This window comes from Netta rufina, assembly GCF_964035555.1.
Source record: "Netta rufina genome assembly, chromosome: 1".
NCBI classification, from domain to species: domain Eukaryota; kingdom Metazoa; phylum Chordata; class Aves; order Anseriformes; family Anatidae; genus Netta; species Netta rufina.
The window spans coordinates 17,841,369-17,862,835 of record NC_140123.1 but is presented as its reverse complement, the minus strand read 5'-3'; the positions used below and the strand labels follow the sequence as shown (position 1 = coordinate 17,862,835).

At 38.4% G+C, this 21,467-nt stretch overlaps 1 protein-coding gene across 1 annotated transcript in view; it reads right to left on the bottom strand.

The window, feature by feature from the left end:
- The window catches only part of DDX10 (DEAD-box helicase 10), a gene marked incomplete at its 5' end in the record, with an annotated part of 183,305 nt that overhangs the window by 63,007 nt on the left and 98,831 nt on the right, over window positions 1–21,467 (bottom strand). Inside the window, 2 exons of the mRNA XM_084285706.1 lie at window positions 13,183–13,344; window positions 15,571–15,684. Of these exons, the coding sequence (XP_084141832.1) occupies window positions 13,183–13,344; window positions 15,571–15,684 (276 nt within the window). The remainder of the gene's footprint in view (window positions 1–13,182; window positions 13,345–15,570; window positions 15,685–21,467) is intronic.

Here is a 21,467-nt window from a genome sequence, read left to right as displayed (position 1 = left end):
GCTGGGCAGAGAATGGATTGAGAGCATCCATGACGAGAAGGACCTGAGGGTGCTGGTGGATGAAAAGCTTGACATGAGCTGGCAACGTGTGCTTGCAGCCCAGAAAGCCACTCATATCCTGGGCTGCATCAAAAGCAGCGAGGCCAGCAGGGTGAGGGAGGGGATTCTCCCCCTCTGCTCTGCTCTTGTGAGACCCCACCTGGAGCCCTGCGTTCAGCTCTGGGGCCACCAGCACAAGGAGGATGTGGAAGTATTAGAACAAGTCCAGAGGAGGGCCACAAAGATGATCAGAGGGCTGGAGCAGCTCTCCTGTGAAGACCGGCTGAGGGAGCTGGGGTTGTTCAGCCTGGAGAAGAGAAGGCTCTGGGGAGACCTTACAGCGGCCTGCCAGTACCTCAAGGGGGCTACAGGAAAGCTGGGGGGGGGGACTCTTTGTCAGGGGGTGGAGTGATAGGACAAGGGGTAACAGCTTTAAACTAATAGAGAGCAGGTTCAGATTAGATATTTGGAAGAAAGTCTTTATTTAGATGGTGGTAAGGCCCTGGCACAGGCTGCCCAGAGAAGCTGTGGATGCCCCATCCCTGGAGGTGCTCAAGGCCAGGCTGGATGGGGCTTTGGGCAGCCTGGTCTGGCGGGAGGTGTCCCTGCCCATGGCAGGGGGTTGGAATTAGACAAGTCTTTAAGGTCCCTTCCAACCCAAATCTCCCTATAATACTACCACATTAGTGTTTTTTTTCTTTCAGCTTTTCAATTTCTAAACAGCGTCTGCGTGGTTTTTGCATTTTTGTTTTGTTTTACAATAAATGTCTCCTTTTTCTTCAGGAATTTCTACGTAGCTAATAACTCGGATTTACTTGAAATATATTCCTGGTTTTGGTGATGGACAGCAGTTTTACCAGCCTTAAATTTCACTGACCTCTTCTATTTGCTTACCCATAGGCATGAAATAGTCTCACTCGATACAAATAATGCATCATTCCATATTTAGCCCTGTGAGCATTATAATAGCCTAGGGCAAACGTATTTCCTATAAAAATTTCATGTTCATCTGAGTCTGAAGCTGTTGTTTTTGTTTTTTGTTTCTTTGGTTTGTTTTTAAATGCTAAAGAACTCCTGCCGGGTTTGATCAAAACTTTTAACGCTGCATTTTTAATAATCGATGCTTTACCTGCTGGTGCCGTATTTTGGAGCTACCAATCTATCACATTTAACAGCTGAGGCCATGGTGTACAGTTCTCACAATTGGTCAGGGTTTGAAACAAGTCACTCTTTTGCCTGAAAAATTCTGGTTGTCATTTACTAATAAGGCCTTGCTAGTTGATACCAGTACCAGATATCATCTCTCCATATCTACTCTATTTTTGTAAGACACAGAGACTCCAGAGTCAGCTGTGCTACACAAAATACACACACAGCTGTTCAAAAATTCACAGCATCTCTTATATACTGGCATCATCGTATTCAAAAGCTGGTTTCCACCCAGATTTTAAAGCGCAGATGTGCTCTGAAAAGTGACTTAATAAATAGCACTGTGGTATCCCACATTTGTCTTCTCCCAGATTTCACACCAGGTCTGTGCTGCTTACACACAAAAGGTGTTTTTTTTTTCCAACTGCTCAGCTTGCAAGCAACTTGGGATCTGAAAATCCTGCTCTACTAAACACGCCACTAGCCCATCAAGCAAGATTAATCTGCTAGTTACACAGTCAGCATGCACATGAGCCAACATAGAAAAAAACGATGCCATCCTCCACAGTGGTTCTGTTCTGCACAGGTAGACAGAATAAAAACTAGAAATTAGCGACAGCTATTTATTATTTTTAATAACTTAAAAATCAACAGAATGGGGGAGGGCTGAATACACAGAGTAAGAAAATTCCATTTCAGCAGTCACTTTTTTAGCCATTGCTACATTTTATTAACTTTTGTATTTGGTATATTTTGTGTCTTTGAGTATGTATTTTAATATCTGTTTTCTAATAAAGATTAGCAAATCATCTACGTGCAAGCAGTGGTCCAACTACCAAATTAAAAGAATGTTCCCAGATGAAAGATCAAATTGAATAGATGTTGAATATTATTTTCAACCAAGGGAAAAATTAGAAATTAGGTTAAAAATGGTCACCTGTGAATAAACAAATTTTAATGTCTTCAAATTAAAAAAAAGTTTTTATGACTTTGGTGATTGATTTTTCTTTTAATCTGTTAACGTGGTTTTAGACATCTATTAAGCAATCCCTTTAAGGAAAAAAACTATATCAAGATAACAATGTAAACCCCATCCATGGACCTGATGCTTATTTAATAGGTAGAGAAAATGAAACACACAGGTTTAGTATGACCTGTTTAAAACAACATAGTGAAAGTGTGAAAGTGCATCATCAAAAGCATGTGAAAGATGGGCCGATGACAAAACGACAATCTTAAACATTAAGAAAGCATTGGAAAAGATCTTAAAGGTAACTGAAGAAAGGTATCTTCAGTTAACAGAAGAAAAAACAAACTGGAAGAAATTGACCCTTACAGGGCATAGTTAGAACAAAACCAAAATGGGAAACCAGTTGAAAAAAAAATAATCAAAATGATTCCTTTCTCATCTAACATCTGAATACATCGAACATGTTCCTAGGGCAGGTTTTTTTTTTTTTTTTTTTTTTAACAAGTTGCTAAGTAATTTCAATAGGCCATCTGTTTTGAACATATGTATACTTAACACATGTATACAAATATACACATACAGTTTGTTTCTAACAAATAGCTTTGCAAAATTAACAAATAAGAAAGAGATGTTACATTCTGATAATTAAAATACAGAGGTAGTCCAGTAACATTCTTTCTTTTTTGGGCAAATTGGAATCTGAGCCAAATTCTGAACCTACAGAAACGAATGGGATTCTTTCAAATGAATACACAGACACTTCCATCAAAACCTATGTATATTCATATACAAACATAAATGTGTAGGGGTAAAGGTAACCTTCATTCAACTTAAAATACGCTTTCAGAATAATTTTATCAGGGATTAAGCTAGTTAATGGTGCTTAAAGTTAACATTTAACATCGCAAACAGAAAACTTAAGGACAAATTCAATGGGAGTTGCACTGCAAAAAATGCCAGGACTTTATAGAGAATAAAGTCTGATCGAGATGAATACTTTCTAATTCTTCAACTACTTTGTTTTGCAGGAATTATACCTTTTAAGACTGGAAATTCATAATCTAGATGGGTCACAGACTGAGCTGCCTTAACTCATACACCATCCTGACAGAAGGCAGAAAGCCCAGAGCTCCCTGTGCCTGCTCATGCAGATACAGGCACCAGCAGTACCCGAGTGCTGAGCAAACAAAGGGTGCAGCTCCCATCAGACGATGCTAGTTTGCCTCTAGGATCCAGGAAAGGCAGAGGCTGGCATTCTGTGCAGTCGTGCCATTACGTCCTTCCATGACAAGATGATGGCTGCAACCCCACCTCAGCTGAAGTTAATGTAAGCTTGCACTTCTTCAGCCTCCCCCCACCTTCCACTTGCAAATTCCTGCTTACAGGTGGTACTGGCATTCATCTGCTCAGGGCATACTCAAACCACTTACTCTGTTACATCATTTTCTTCTTTTCCACATCAATAAGATGAGGCCAGGAACTCTGATTTTGCTGGAAAACTCTAGAAAATATTCAAGGGCACTTCAAGTTTTAAGTGCAGCCCATCCAGCTTTTGAAGTGAAGAGAAAAAAAAAAGCAAGCAATGAGCAAGCTGCTGCCTCCGCCAGCAAGGCCAAACGGATCCTGGTGCTGACTGAAAAAGGATGTCTGTCAACCCACCTGTCAGTGCCGTACCCCTTATCTTAATAGCTCTGCACTTGGGCTATAACAGCAGCATTGCCTGCATACAATAGCTATGAAAGTGCTTTCTAATGAAGTAATACTCTCTTGATTTATTTTACACATCTCCCCATCTCTAATACTTCTCTTTGCAGCTGAGCTAAACGCTCCTCTCAGCTGCTACCTGCTTTCCTTTATGTCCTGCTCCCGCACTGGCACACTCCTTACAGGAGGGAACAGTACCAGCCCCACACAGCACCACAGTGAGCCAACTGAACAAATACACCCAAAGCTGAGAAATTTCACCTCACAGTGAAGGACTGGTTCAAGTGCTTTACTTAATAAAGAGTACCTTTTTTTCACCTTCAGATTATTTCCTTTGAAATAGGATGCAATCTCTCCCCAGAACTAAAGTATTGATCAATTTCCAGCTACAAATACTATTTTTCATGTTTGTTTGTTTGTTTGTTTGTTAATCTTCCAGCATACCGAATGGTTTGTGTTGCCTAACATCTATTTATTTCTTTATCAACTGGACGTGATTTCTTTTGTTTATCATGAATAAAAACGAGAAAAAGAAAATCCCTGGAGGGTCTCTTCTGCTTCTTGAACTGTAATAGATCACTGAGTACAGTGAATAACAAGTATTTTTAGTATTATTTTTATAAAATTATAAACCAAATATGTTTAATCATAAATTTTCTGTCATCGATGGAAATCATTTGCAAAAGCAGGTTAGGGTCTGGAGAGACGAGGCCCAGAGCTCCACATGGAGGGGTCCAAAGGAAGGGGCAGGTTTGAGGAGCTCCCCCAAAAAAACTCTTTCACCTGGGCCATGGCTGGGGCTGCAGTCAGAAGACAAAGACTATAGTTTTAATTGGAAGTAAACCTAAAGAGTGCAGTATGGTGCGAGGTACATAACGGAAAAATAACCACTATAAATACCAGCTGACATTTTAACTGATTTGAGCTGATCATTCTTCTCCTGCTGGTTAAAATCATCATCATTACTGCTTTTAAAATTAAATCCGCAGTTTAATTCTAACCTTCAGCTAATTTAGGTTGTAAAGAAAAAGAAATTTTCCTCCACGAGTAAGCTTCCATCTTGTTTTCAAGTTTAAAAACTGTCAACAACAGGATGACACGCAAGGTGCCCCTTCCACTGTGCCAATTTCATTCACACAGATTTTCAGTCATGGTTAGGTGACCACAGATATCCAAGTACTCTCAGAATATGCTCAATATACTGTATAACTACACTATCTTTTCTGCCCCTAAATGCATCCAGACATCTTCATGTTTTTTTATGCAGCAGCTCAAAACTCGGTACTGTGGCTGTTACATCAAGCCACTCAGATTCCTATTTTTCTTCCTTGGAGGAAGCATCAATTCCAGATTCTGAAGAACTATATGTGAATTGATAGAAAATTAATTAAATTTATCTCTCCCCTACTCTCCTTCGTTCATATATATACAACCATAAAGTCACAGAATCACAGAATGGTTTGGGTTGGAAGGGACCTCAAAGCCCACCCAGTCCCAGCCCCCTGCCATGGGCAGGGACACCTCCCACCAGCCCAGGTTGCCCAAAGCCCCATCCAGCCTGGCCTTGAGCACCTCCAGGGATGGGGCACCCACAGCTTCTCTGGGCAGCCTGTGCCAGGGCCTCACCACCCTCATTGTGAAAAACGTCTTCCTTATATCCAGTCTAAAACTTTACTCATTAGGTTTAAAACCATTGTCCCACGTCCTGTTCCTACAGGCTCTGGTAAAAAACACTCTATCTTTCTTATAAGCCCCTTTTCTGTGCATGCATTGTATGTGCATGTCTTTGGAGTACATGCCCAGCCAGGTCCATAACCTGACAGCACAGCAGCCTTCACCTAAGAGGGACCACAAAAGAAACCTCTTGGTGTTGGGAGTCCCCAGGATTTCAATTTCCTTACCAGTCTGCACCCTTACATTTTCAAGAATTAATTTTAAACAGGAAGTTATTGAATAAATTCACTGGGATAAGCACGCTCTTCCTGAAGCTCCAAGATTTTTATTAGATAAAAGTCTTTCCATAAGGTATGTCTTGTACCTTGCAATACCAGTCCCCTGAAGATGGCCTGAGCTTATTTGCTACTAATGCCACCCAAATCAGGGAAAACATTACTTTTAGCCATCTTCTCATGTTGATCACACTAAGTTCACAGCATTTACTTGCTGGAAAATTAGGTAAAAAGCAAGGCTCCTGTTCATTTTTCCTTCAGCACCTATTTTGCTGAGCTTGGGTTAGCAGAAAGAGAGGTTATTAAAAAGCAAGATGAATCCCTCTCTGCCACTATTTTCTTCCTAACAACAGTGCATTTTCAGCTGAAAACTTGAAAAATGGAGTGTTAAAACATGTTCTGAATACTTTATTTGCTTCTCCCTTTATTGTTGTTTATAACGTTTTACACATTTCAAAAGAGCTCAAATTCATACCTCTCGCTGCGATGCCATTAAATACCCATTAACGCAGAATTCTTTTCACAGCGTCTTGATCAGTGTTACTGCCCTTTCCCATGTGGTCAACTGCTAAGATTTACTTTGCTTCCAAAATTTCAATAAGCATTAATTACGTTACAATTATACTTCAGATTTTTATTTATTTTTATCCATCACATTTTCAATTTCTCCCTGTTTGCAAAGGAAGGGGAGGGTAACAGAATGTGAGACTCATGAAGGAAACCTAATTATAGCGTAGATGCTTTGCAAGTTTCCACATGCCTTAAGGCACTGCAACACACATCTCATCTAATCCAAGCATCTCATGAATGCACCAAAACATATTTCTGATCACACTGAAAACTGTACTCATTTAGAAGACATTCACAAATGGATTTACAAGCAATGGCCTGTGGATGCCTTCTGGCCTGTGGATGAACAGGTCTGCTAATCATCAGAAATGATTCTGTGAAAAAAGTTCCTATTAAGCTGACAGGCCATATTCACCTTAAAAAAAAATAAAATAATAATCTCATGGAAGTTTTGATTTTAAGAAGCTCCAATTTCCCCCTGCAAGTTCTTTCATTGTCAAGATCATACTGAAGAAATGATAAGGAGAGGGATTTTCAATGGAAAATGGCCTATAAAATGACAGGCTTTTTTTTTTTTTTTTTATATATAAAAAGCAGTGTTTTTGTAAATCTACTCACTTGTAAACTAAATCAAAATATGAACCCACATGTAGGACATACATGTAATAAAACTTGCTGAAACAACCCACACTTGCACAGCATTCCATAAATTGTTTCCTATTCACCCTTTTAAAGCCAATGAAGAGACCTCAGGGACTAGCACACGTGCCATTGCAGAGAACTTTCTGATTACTGAGGCACCTAGTCATGGAGCAGACTGCTGCACTTGGGTTATACAACACCAAAATGTATTTGGTTTCAGGTGGTATTCTCACATATCTACATGACATTTTAAATAGATTTAACATGTTTCAGAAATTGTTTCAAAGGAAGAAATGAAAACTGCCAAACATACGAAGCAGGAAACTACACCACCAGCATCACACATAGCAGGAAGGAAAGGAATTAGGAGGAAATATGAATCAAGACATGAACATACGAAACTTGCTGAAGAGCAGGAACAGAAGTTATGATATTCAATGGATCTGAAGCAAAAACAGAGAGGAAAAAAGTCAGTAAGCAAGGCAGAAGACCAAGAAATGGAGCTGCCATACCTGCTGCTAGAAAAGATGCCAACTGGACAATAAAAAGATCCTTAGCAGTCTGCTTGCAGGATAGAAATGAAAACAAAGACAGGAATGAAATAATGATTGCTACAGCAGAAAGTAAAGGTCAAATGACAGAGTTTGTGCTATATTGTGATATATTTTGGCTGACAGTGCAGCGGCATACAGAGGAGTTTAAGAGAAGGAATGACAGTCACGAGTGATGGATTTAAGACTCTGTATACAAGGGACTGCTGAATGCCAGTGAGAGAATGGGCAGGAAGGGATGAAAGTGTGAGACTGACATCTGTATTTTCTCCATGAAAAAAAAAAAAAAAAAAAGTAAAATCTTAAGCAAAGTGGAAGTTGTAGGAAGAACACAGCATGAGAAATGGAGGAAATCCACTGGAAAGCAAAAAAACATAGAAACACCTGAGCCTAAATTACTTTATTGTATGTATTTTTTAAAGAGCTTTGATTCTGTTACATGTTCCAGCTTTAATATATGCCACGAGCAAAATGAAATATGTCGTTCAGTTAACAGTGGAGAGGTGGAAGGGGAGAACCAGAGTTACTCAGTTTTCTCATTGCTTTCCTAAATTGTCTTTTCTGTTGTTCCACAGACTTATTAGCAAGCCATCATTCTCCACATTCTCCAAATATTCTTTCCAGGTTTTATTTAGCAAGCTGTCACATGTATAATTCAGAGTAATCCCCCAGCAGTGGGCTTACTATGATGTCTTATTCCAGTAAATTTTTTCCCCATTCCACAACCGGCTATATTATTGCTGGAGAATTAATTTCTACTCTGTTTGGAGAGCTTTTATTTATTTATTTTTAATGGTTCTGCCTCTCAACCACAAGAAAAACACTGAGCATTGCTAAGTACAATATGTGAAATAAATCTCTCCTAAATTGTAATTCCCTCGATCAGCATTGCCACATTTCTCTTGTGATCATCTTCTTATGTTACCTAATTGGCATCACTGGGCACTTGCACTGCTCATTTTCAGACCTACTATCTTCAATATGCCAATAAATGAAGAATATAGCAGATTTAAATTTTGCTTTTTAGTAATTTTTTTGATAAATGTTAGAAAGCACAGTAAAACAAATGCACTATTTATTGTACTAGATTAGCATGAACAAGATACAGTCTTCAGACTGCATCCAGTAGGTTAGGTATAATGTAACCAAACCTACTGCTTATACAATGAAGACCTAGCACTAAGGGTTTCTTTTCAGCAGGAGTACTTATGGATGTGCATATGTATGCTACATCTTCAAGTTTCATAAAGAAAATTTATAGGAAACAAAGTTATTATTCCACCAAGGTGTCTTCTAACACATCACGTCCTAATAATATATCTGAAATGGAGACTCAAGATGCGCTCTCAAGTTTTTCACACATAGTCAACACAGGTCATTACACCACGATACGGAAACAGATCTTTATAGCCAGAATTTTTGTATTAAGAATATTCTATTTTAAAACACACGCTTTTTTTTTTTTTCCCCTCTGGTCAACTACAGCTGTGTAATAGATTAAAACTAACAGTAATTTTTAAAAGTATTTTCATTCTGGTAACTTCCTTGATATATTTAAATAAATTTGTTGACTTTCAATAGTCAAAGTTATGGAACAGACATGAGCTGGTCACACATGGTATGCCTAAATACTTGCAGTCACTTCTACTGCACACACCTAAGTCCCAAGACACTTTGTTGTGTTCTCGTTACAAAGGATAAATGTTGCCACATTTTTACACTATCCAACAGTAGGAATTTCAGACTTACCAACTGAGCTTTTGCAGTACAGTGATTGTAACTTCCGTGTTACCCTGCATCACAGACTGCCATGGGAGCTCTCTAACCTGAATTTAATGGTTACAAGACTAAATCCATTAAAAAGCAACCCGAGGATGTATTAACCATGTGTCCCAACACAGTCCCATCCAAGTCAAGGCTTAAAGATACATCCATTTGGATTCAGTACTTTTCAATTAATTATCTGCTCACCACCTACAAGTGCTTCTGCATTTAGTTCTCCAGGAGCACTCAGCAGCTCGCACTGTGCCTCAGGAGGGGCAACTACCATTAACTGTGCCTTATAGGCAAGAAGATGTAGGCAGAGAGGTAAGTGACTTGCTTAAGGGCTTACCATCAGCTAGTACCACAATAACACGCCAGAATTCCTGTCTTTTGGTACAGTTTTTAACCTACTAGATTGTGCTGTTTCTGTATTTCTCATTATGCAGACAGGGCTGCATACACAACTTCAGTAACATGAACTTCAAATAAATCTAAATTTAGCTGCTAATGAAGTGCTCCCTAAGGACCATACTTACCACCAGGTTTGAGACCAAAAACGTACGCAGATGCCTCAATGTATAAATTCACGCAAGAAAATAAATCTGCTGTTCAATGTCTCCTCTAGATTATAGCACAGAAACTCTTCTCTCAATGACACATGAAGGGGCACTAAGACATCCCCACCTTCCCAAAGTAAAGGAAAAAAAGATAAAGTCTCCAGGTCTTTTTGTTGCTTCCACATCCTTTGTTCATAACACACCTGAATCTCTATTAGGTTTCCTCCCCTCCCTCCAAGTGAGGCTTCAAAATAGCACGTGCAGCCAGTCCATCAGGCTCACACACACACACACAAACTTCTAATAGCAAATTCAGACAATGATCGGGCTCCTGTCCAGCACAGCCACAATACATGTATTCAACAATTCTTCTTCCTTAACATCACTGAGATCACAGTCAGAGGTTCAGACGCAGCCAAGCCTCTCCTGTTTACTGATTGTTACCTTTTGTGAAGGGAAACCTTATGAGGTGGGTATTTTTAGATACCACTGGGTAGTCGATGTGAAAGTAGCCACATAATTCCTTTTTACTGTCAGGCAGTTCAAATTTTAAATAATGAGGTTTCCCTTGGCCCAGTCTTAAACACCCTCCACTAATCCTGTCTGCTCCCTAGCATTTTTTTGGTAACGCAGGCCTGACAACTTGCCCCACTGGCAGTTCCAAAAAATATCAGATACAAACCAATGGCTGAAATTGGGTACCCTAAAGCGCAGTCATATGCAATACTAGTTTATGATCTCTGAAGTATGCCAAAGACCTTCCCCCTGTAGTGTAAATTAACTAATTATACATTACACATTTTCCGTTCAAAGAAAAAAAAAAAATGAATAATATCTGCCCGACATGATAACAATGTTGCTTCCTCAGGAGTCACTGGAAGAGTAGCTCTTCTGATCACTAGACAAGCTTAAAATGACCTAAGAGGAACAAGATACCATTTGCTTCTGCTCACATCACAGAAAATGTAAGGATTTGACATATTCTCCTAACTATTACTACTAAAACTCTTTCCTAAGCAGCAACAGCTCACTGTCAGCTGTCCCAGACATAAAGCATGTCTTAGTAACTACATAGTTACTATATGATATAGTAACAAAAACATTAAATCCATGCTACTTTACCTTATAAAAGGTCGATTAATTTCTATTGAAAATGAATTAGCATCTCAAACTTGATTGCATTCTAAAGTGAGGGTTGAAGATCATCTTCAACCACAAGGTTAGTGAGACAGTGGGAAAGCAAAGGGAACCCTAAAATCCCTACCAAAGGGAACCCTAAAATCCCATTTCCTGTCCCTTCTGTCCGTCCTTTCAGTTTCATCTCCTTTAAATACGGGAAAGTGAAAAATTAGGATTCTAAAAAAATTTTAAGACCACTTCAAAAATTAAATGACAATCGGGAAACTGAATACTACGTCACATACAAAGAATTTACCATAAGGAACACTTTCACCTCCAATTGTTATGCCAAAAAATAAAAAATCTGAATGTGCATGCAATGCCTGAAGGCAGTAAGGCAGCACTTAAAACTACAGATGTATTTCACAGTCCCTCAATCAAAAGCCTTTTTTAAAATATATTTTTCTTTTTGTTACACTACCATTTTTTTCTCTTCCTAAAGGATAAAAATTAGTTGTAATGCGAAAAACACTCATGCAGTAAAGCAGGCTACAAGAAATACGACACTTTTCACAATTACAAAAAATTATAAATAGTTATGATGTGGCATGTTCTGTTCATTTTGTTTGTCTGGCTTTCAGAAAGATGCATTCTCTCATCATTGCATCTCAACAGGTGAAATACTGTGTTGTTTTTTTTTAAATGCAAGTAAACATCTGAGCAATGTTATTTGTTCTCCTTGTCATTATAAAGGCAAAGATGTGTTAACAGACCAGCTGATGAAGTATTTAATCATTACAGTCTCTTATCAAACAACAGCATCACTGAAAGTATATGAATTTGAGAGTAAATAGCAGATTGATCGTGAAGTCATACATTAGTCTCTTCTTCCCTATTCATTAAATTGCATCTTTGAAATCTAATACCGTTATTTCCTACAAAATCGACTATGATTTCACCTGTATGATAGAGAATAGATGATATCTTTGCAGCTATTCTCAAATGCAACACTTCACTAATGAAAAACAAGGTGAGATTTTCACGGTCCTCAAATCATTATTACAGGATTACAGGGGTAGACTTTCAGATTAAGTGTATGAAGTATGCTTTGACTTCAGCTGGAACACTTCTGTGCCTAAATGTAACTTGAAGATTTCATAAATCCTCTCTGAATTATTTTGTTTAAATACAAACCTTAACAGACACTAGAACATCCAGCATCAATCACTAGCAATTAGTGGATAAAGTCAAACTGAATATAGTCAGCATTTGCAGAGCAGAGCAATAAAACACTTCATAATGCTTCGGAAATCAGGAGCTTTGAGTATAAAGTAGGCCTTTAATCGCATGTGGTTCTAGGATCTCGCATTTATTCATGACCAGGAGAAATCCAAACCTTTCTCACAATGTCTAACAGAACAGCACTGAGCACTGAAGACATCCAGTGGTCTTCCATACATGACAAGGTCAGAAAATTCTGCTTTGGTCAATGACAAATAATCCAGAAGCAGTTTGCAAAAATACGGTATGTGATTTAAAGGTTTTTAAATGCCAGTGTTTTGTGTTTGTTGTTTTTTTTTTTTTTTTTTTTAATGCCCAACTACAGTTACTAAAGTTTCCAAATTAAATCCAAAATTATATGACACTGTTTGAATAAATCACGAAAATAAATCCAAGAGCCTTAATAATGCTGATGTAAGAAGTCAGCACTTTTGCATATCTGAAATTTATTACTGAATGTTGAGCTCACAGTAGTCTAGAGACATTTCTGAGATTTTTTAATTCCCCTTTTCCCTGAACACTTTTAAAGAAAAAAAAAAATTTCTTTTTTGTCAAGCAAACACTTCCACTGAACACTGGCTTATATTAAGAAAAAAGAAAAAAAAACGAAAAAAATGTTCCCACTAAACTCTTACAAGATTTTTATGTTGTAAATAAAGACACGTTGTTATCAACAACTGGTGTTGTATATGGCTTTATGTTATCCAGCTACTTACAATGTCAGAACAATCTTTCTGTGTCCTCTGTAGCCTTGAAAACACTGATGAATTTAAATGAACTGGCACTGCACTTACTGTGCAATACGTTTAAGTATTTTCCCTCACTGAGTAATCTATATCACAGTACCTATTTCTGCACTTCAACAACTGAGGAAGAAATCAACTTACCCTGTGTTTTTCCTTAATTTTCTTCCTATATTCTTCTTTGTCAAATTTGTCTTCTTCCTGCAGTATCTCTTTCACTTTATCTAAGTTGATACCACCGGCATCATCATCTTCATCTGCTTCTGCCACACCGGATTTTTGCACAGGTGGCCACTGCTGCACTAACTGGATTATAGGTAAGAAAAACAACGGTTAGAAATGTTTTTGAACATCAAAGTTTTTATGTCCTAAGTAGTCCAACACATTACTTTTTTCTGGACTAAATAAAAAGGCCATTTGCAAAGAAAAAAATATTTTTAACAATACAAACTCAGATACCTTACTCACATTCAGTCAAAAATAAGTATTTAAAAATAAAGTCTTCATTATACCATGTTACTATTTAATAGATTCACTTGAACTTTTTTCCCTTTGCCTAATGGCATAAATAATTTATAACCATGTTAGTCATTTGGAGAGAAAAAATGGTATTTGCTTTCAAGAAACGATTCTCCAAAATCACACAGAACAAAATGCCAGTAAATTTACACAGTACACTTTCACGTAAATTATAAACATTCCAATATTGATAGTTCTCCAAAGGGAGAGAAAAATCAGTTAAAACTTCATCACAGAGCACATGAATAACCCTAACTGCAGGTCTGTGTTTTGGGAGGAAGCAAGGAGGATAGACATGAAGGTTTATTTTAGTTATTATATGAATACTGCACTGGAAATGTTTTAAGATTCAAGTTTGACATGTGGATGACATGCTGAACACGTCCAACATCACTTAAATAACTGAAGCTCTAAACTGAAGACAAAGACTACATATTAACAAAAAAACAGCCCCACCTATCTCATGATATGAGAGCTTATACTTAATGAGCCGGTATGTTAGCCAAATCATTCCTGCAGATGGACTGACACAGTAGTAACTCCTAAAAATAAGCTATGTGATAGAAAATACTGAATGTCTTTCAGATAGTTTGTAAAAAGAGGGACAAATGTAAAACCATGTTTAGGACTCTAATGCACGTAGGGTGTTACTCAGTTGGATCCTGGTTATCCCAACCAAGTGTTACCAGGTGCTTTCTTAACATGGACTTTTTCTACTTGTATTTGCTAGAAAATTACATTTCTTAAAGGTGATTTATTTTAAACAGAAGCATGTGGAGGGGAACAGTAAAACTTGAAAGTACAGTTTTATACAGCCCAGCAAAAAAGCAAGAACAGATGCAAAGTTTCTTAACTTAAACAAGTCAAGCATCTTCTCTACTGTTACACTTTTCTAAATACAGTTCTGCTAAGTTTTGCTCCGCATCCTATTTGCTTCATTGTATGGACACATGAAGCATTTGCGCATATATTTTGAGATGAGACAACTACTTTTGAATATCTAAAAATATCTAATTGAGTATCTATTGAATATCTAAATCTAATCTAGTATCTATTCTAGTATCTAAAAATATTTAAATCATTTCCAGTCGATGGGGCAACCTCTAAAACCTTTTAAATATTGTTTAATGACAGTAATTATATGACTATACCCTCTTCATCCGCAATACAAAATCCTTTTATTTTATTTGGTCACAAAAGCAAATGAACTACTTGTAAAGGTGACCTCTCTTTCAGTTTATGCCTTACAGAAATTAATCTAGAGTTTAAAAAAAAAAAATAAACAAAAAAAAAAAAAAAACATTACTTTCTTCTTAGTGCTGGAAATGGAAAAACAATGTACACATCTGAAGCTGTGAAATCAAATGTTAGGAAAGTTTATGGAGCATGGAGGCTTGCTCCTGAGGTTATCACCACAATGAAACCCTACAGTGACTAGCAATCCACAGTAGTTCCTTGCTGTATAAAATCAATACATTGCTATTAAAAGATCCAATTAAATTACTGGCCGATTTCAATGCACTGCTGCATCAGCACCAGTAGGCAGAAATTTGGTACTCCCTTATGCTTTCTAATAACATTTTCCATCTAGAAATATCTAACATTGGAAAGAAAACCAGGAACTTCCTCTAATTCCAATAAGTTAACTCAACTTTGGAGAGCTCTGGCAACTACCTATAGGAAAATAGCATTACCTACCTGTAAGTAAAAAATAGGTTCTCTGTTCCACCTGAAACTGAGGATAATAGGCAGGGAAGGAGTACAGATAGCTAAGTGTAATAACATCTCATCCAAATAACTTAAAAATACAAATGTAAAACAAGGGCAGTACTCAGCATTCCTCTTTTCCTCTGTGGAATAGAACATAAATGGAAGCTAAACAGTTTAGCAAAACGTAAACCAATTATAGGAACCACACACTTCTGAAAAGCTTTTTTTTTTAATGTACTTTTTTCTTCACAGAAAGTACAAATTCAGTTCTCACCAAAATACAGTTATTCTGAATTATCTTACCTCTCCCTCTTCAGTAAAAACTATTCTTGTGTTGACTTTAAATTTCTTCTTCAAGATTTTTTTGGCTTCTTGTGTTCTGGTTGCTTTTTTCTTCATCTTTGAATTTGATGCATTCTGTATAAAAGAAGAAATGAGATTTCTTTGTTTTTGGTTTTTTTTTTGTTTTGTTTTGTTTTTTTTTGGGTGGGGGCATAGAACATATGTTTTCAATTTTCTAAATTCAATTTAGGCATTAAAATGTAATTGCTAAAACATATGAATGCAAGACTGATGCCAGCTGCACATTACCTAGTAGACATTTTTCTTAAACTTGTTTTTTGTAAGCTTGTTCTATCATGACAAACTCAATAATTGTTAAAAATTCAGCATCCCTAAATCCTACCAGCAGTGGGACGTCAGACTCATGCAAATCTCATGAACCTTTTTGGAACAATGACACTAAATTCATCGGCATATGCTGTCAGCTGGTAAGCCTCGCCATACAAGAAATCCAGTATAACTGACTGAAGCCATTAGCCACAACTGATAGATCACTTTCATCCCACTTGTCCTCAGGTGATGAAAGTAACTCACACCAGCCTGTTTCTGCATCAATGAAAGGTAGAGAAGGCCATGCAAGGACCTTTCTATTTCGTAACTCCTGTTCTGCACTGAGGTGGGATTGCAAGGCACAACGGTGCTAGGAGATGTTTAACAAACTTAGCATTTAACAAAATTTAGAACCATAAACGTTACTAGCGTCACAGGAGAAAGTTTTAAGTGCTGAAGCTACCACGGAAACTAAAAGACTGAAATCCACAGATACTAATATTGTTTACAATAGCAGTTATTCCCTCCTTGCTACAACTGAGAAACCAAAACTGACCAGAAAAAGCAAATAAGTTCATCAAAATAGTATCCTTGTATAAAACACACTCATCCTGAAACTATGTTAATTCTTTGTGTGCACAATCTTGCTGTTAGAAAGGAGAAGGGAAAGAGGTCCTTCCTGTTTTCTATTGAGATCAAGGATTTACCTAGAGTATTTTTGGATATTGGACGTTGTTTGTGACTGTGGGACGAGCATTTCAATAAATTTATTTTCCATTGCATTTTACAGAAGTAGTGTCAAGCCCACAGATGGTCCACAAAGGTTTGAGAGAGGAAGAGATAGCAAAAGCTATTCTGCTGGAATACGTGCAGACTCCTTAGAAGAAGGCTTGTCATAATCCTGCAAAGATTGCAATGCTCCAATACCCAGGAAAAAGTGACAGCCGGCAAACCAGCCTAAAATTCTGATAAACAGAAGAGAGTGGTCAAAACAACCAGACATAAAAAAGGAAAAGCCAAGCCTCTTTATTACTATTATTATCGTTATTATTATTATTATGGTCATTTTAATCGGTTTTGTATTCTACACCAAATCTACTATATAGGGGAGCAAAAAAAAATTCAGAAAGTCAGTGTCGTTGTGGTCAGTACACTAATGCACTGAAATATGAGCTACAGAAGAGAAAAATTACAGTCTTCCTAACAGGAAAGATGGTTTGTGACAGCTACTGAGCTGTGTTATCAAGTAATGACCATATCTATTATAGAAAATAGTAACTGTAGCAGCACTCACGATCTCGGTATTGTCACAGGAGCTTTGTTGCACTGTTGCTGGGTCTTACACACACCTTTAGTAGCTCAGGAAGCCGTGCTATTTCTTCACTCCTGTTGCTTATCCCATAAGCACAAAATGTTGAGAGTCTACAAAAGCACAAAGCCCTTACCTCAGCGTGTCAACTCATTAGTACAACGATGGGAATTGTCCAGGGGAAGAATTTAAAGAGGGATGTTCTTCAAGCTGGTACAACACTAAAGAGCACAGATACCCAATGGACTGTCTAGCACACATACAGTTATAATATTTTTAGTTGTACCTCCATCCCTGCCCTGTTTTATGTGATTTTGAGAAGCAGAAGTATTTTGCTGCTGCAAAGTAACATGGAAACAAACGAGACAGGTCAAGGTTCCCAGACAAAGAGAAGGAACAAGAGGAGGAAGAAACAAATGGGAAACTAAATTCCCTTACTATGCACATAAAAGCAGTGTAAGATCAGTGTATGAATTTGGCAGACGTACAAAATGCAGCATGAATGAAAGGTAAAAGATTATGATAAAAATACAGGGAAAGCATCGGTACAAAATCCTGCATACCTCATAGATAACTCAACTCTTCTCTATTAGGACACAGCCCAGGGGGATGTTAGCGCTGTGGTTCCTCTCACAGCTTCCCTATCCCACCTCGTTCCCATCCCCGTGCCCTAACAGTCCAGAAGAGCCGGCAGGTCGGCTGTGGTGTGTATGCAGTCCTGGAGCTACCGTGGGATCCCATGGCTGTTGCTTCAGTCCTCTCTTGGGGACATCTCTCACATTGCTCTGGAGTCCCTACAGCCCTAAAGCCTGTTCCCTGAGCCTCTCCTTCACTTGTCTCCAGAAGCATTTTTCACAGCATCTAATTTCCACATCTCCTCTCTTCTGTGACTGCCATCACCCCTAAATGTACCTGAGCCAGGCGTTGTTTTGTACCTGAGCCAGCTGCTGTTTTGGGGCACAATGGGTTGTTTCCATCCATCTCAGCACACGGCCTCCTCCCACCCACTGAGTTCCCACAGCCCCTGCTATTTCAGTCCCACTGTTCATGCCTAACACACTGCCCTCACCCAAATCCTTCATGCCACTGCCTGCCTTGGCTCTGACCCTGCACTTCAACAGATTCATTAAACCATCAGGTGCACATCAAGGAGGGCTCTGATTCATCCACTGCAAGAAGCATGTATATAAGCACTGGATGGCAGATTTCATAATCATTGGGGGGTTTCCATTTTTATTAGTCAAAAGCATAATTTCCCTTTCTTTCCACACATGCACAAGGCCAGCTGGTTTGCCAGATTACGTAATGACTTAGAATAAAAATCAGTTCTTAGAAGCACTGAAAATTCAAATGTTTTGCTATACAATCCAGAATAAAACAGCTAATATGCAGCAAGTTGTTTTCCCCTTCAAGAAGGAGCAGGCTTTTGTCTTCTGGTTTAATGAATCTGATATTCTTAGCTGAATCTCTGTGAAAAAGGTTTTCTTAATGATGACACTGACAAGTTTCAGACATAAGAGCTTACTATCTTTCAATTACAACTTTTTGCTGAAAAGACAGTGTGTCAGGAACAGAAATGTCACTAAATTTTGCTATTCTAATATGGAATGGTTTTCCTCATTGATAAATTTGATACAATTAACACCAATGAAGTCAATAGTTTAGACCTGGAATATATAATGGTCAATAACTCAGGGTCAAAGCATTTCCAGTCTCTTACCCTAACCAAGACAAACACATTTGCTTTGGTCTTAGACTTAGGGTCTTACAAACCACCACGTGTGACACTTGGTTCTTTCTAACTACAATTTGCCTGTTTAATTCCAGCTGCGCTGGCCTGTGAAAGCAAGCGCAGTGCATTTGTTACAGAAGCTGCCTAAGACAGGACTGCATTATTGTGGCAGGCTGAAATATCTGTAGGAAAAAAAAAAAAAAAAGTTAAAATCAATTCTTCAATCATGTTAGGTATAAAAAGCATTACTGCTTTCATAGTTTTTTCGAGGGGGGCTTTTTCTCCCCTGCTTATACCTCACAATTACTAAGAAGAATAGCTATGTACCTGGAGTTTTTATTATTATTATTTTTGTCTCTGCCAACATGATTGCATTATTTTACCCAGAATTCAGCAGCAGCAGCCTCTGAGAAACACAAAATGTCACACACTTGTTTTGTATTTCACAAAACCACAGAAAGGTTTGGGTTGGAAGGGACCTTAAAGACCACCTGGTTCCAGCCCCCTGCTATGGGCAGGGACACCTCCCCCCAGACCATTTCCTCATGAAAGTGCCCAGAACAGGAGCAAGGACTGGCACATCTGTATTACTGCAGAGCATTTCAATCCTCCTGTCAGGCTGCAGAGTTCAGACTCAGAAGTCTTTCTTCACAGACTCAGACACCATCCTGCCAGATTAAAGGTACCATGCTTTAGACAAAAAGAAAGGCTGCCTTCATCTCTGCACAGCACAGAGCACACATCCAGTGCTTTCACCTGACGGGCACTGCTGAACTCTCAGAAGATTCAGCATCCTCCAACCAGCACCATTACCTCTCAACCCCAGAAACTCACCAAACTCAAACTATGAAACTTTAAATTACTTACAATGAAGATAAGGTTAGAGGACAGAGAAATTTTCACTCCTGCTGACAGGTACTGAACCATAAAAGCAGCGTTGGGACACAAACTTTACCCTCCTACACATAATTACAAAACATGAGAGCGAAAATATCAAGAGAAGCAAAATAACCAGACTTCAAACTCCAGCCCATATCACTTTCAGCACCTGCAAAATTATTTTTTAAAAAAAGTTTCCTCTTGGAAAATACAGTTTGGCCTAACCAGTCATCTGCCTTCCCAGCAGGAGTAGTAAAAAGGATCAGAGAAGCAGAAGCCTGGGGGCTCAGGATGCAGTTTGACTACAAGAAGATGGATGGATGCTGCTTTCCTCTGCTCCACCAGGACAGCTGGTTCAGTCCTTCCCAATTCCTGATGGATGCTGATGAGCCACAAGTGGCTTTGCACTGACTTGAGCACCAGAACAAGCTGATGCCACTGAGCAGCAGCCACACGGTGCCCTTCAAACCAGCCCTGCACATCAAACCAGCCCTACACAGCTCCCCCAGCCATAGCTTTTTTTTAACGTAATACAAGCAAAGCTAATGTTGTTCCAGTGAAGAATTCTTCCTTTTTTCCTTTTTTAATCAAATCTTTAAGAATTTAGAAGGTCAAATTTACAGGCATTACCCAACAAGCTTGCACGGGGTCCATACCAAACACAGCTTTTACCAGGATGATTGTGGATATAAGGACATAGCCAGGCTGGTACTCACCAGACAAAAGCAGCACTCCTTGCATGTTGTTCTATTTGCTTCTCTGTGAATTTTTTAAGCACATCATTCAAGTACCAAGATCAACATGATCTTGAATTTTTCAAGCGATGGCTTAAATTAGAAGGGTGGAATGATTTTTATTGTTTTGGGGTGTTTTTCCTTCCAGGGGATGAGGTGCAATTTTGTTTTTAACTAGTATCATACAAGCCTCCAACCCAGACACTTGAAAAAGCACCAAGTCAGAAGTAATTTCTGGTAATTCCTTAAGCAATGTTACAGGTTGAAAAGTGAAAATTTGGACATTTACGTTATTGCTACATGCATGTATGTTACTTTTGAAACCTAGTAAAACTGAGATGCTTTTGAACGAGAACACTTTCTGGGGTAGAAGAACAGGCAGAGAGCTGAAGGTGGGTGTTAGAGAAACAGTTGTGAAAGTAAGGGTAAGCCCTGGTCAGTATTGAAAAGAACAGCTCCAATCATACACAACAGCACACAGACTGTGCCTCCCAGAGTCCTATCAGGAAAAAAAAAAAAAAAAAAAAAGAGAAAAAAAAGAAGAGGAAGAGGAAATAAGGAAAAGTTCTAATAATGACTCTTTGATATTGTTACCTGTATTATGGCCAAAGAGCCCAAGACTAGCAGCTCATCACACTATCACTCCAGCTTAAATTACCCTTCAGATCACAGAAACAGCAACAGACAGAAGAACCCACAGCTAGGACAGAGCTGTGCTATGGCAACCACACGCTTGGATGATGTTGTCTTTGGTCCCTTTGATTACCATTAGGACAGAGGATTACATCTGAATCTCAGTTTCATTAGAGCTTGTATGTGATTGGGTTTAAGACCTAGGTTAGAGTGTATATCTTAATAAACCAGATACTTTTATTTCCTATAAAACAAATTAAATTAAGCCATGGAAGCTGAAGAGATTAAAACTAAGCGATTA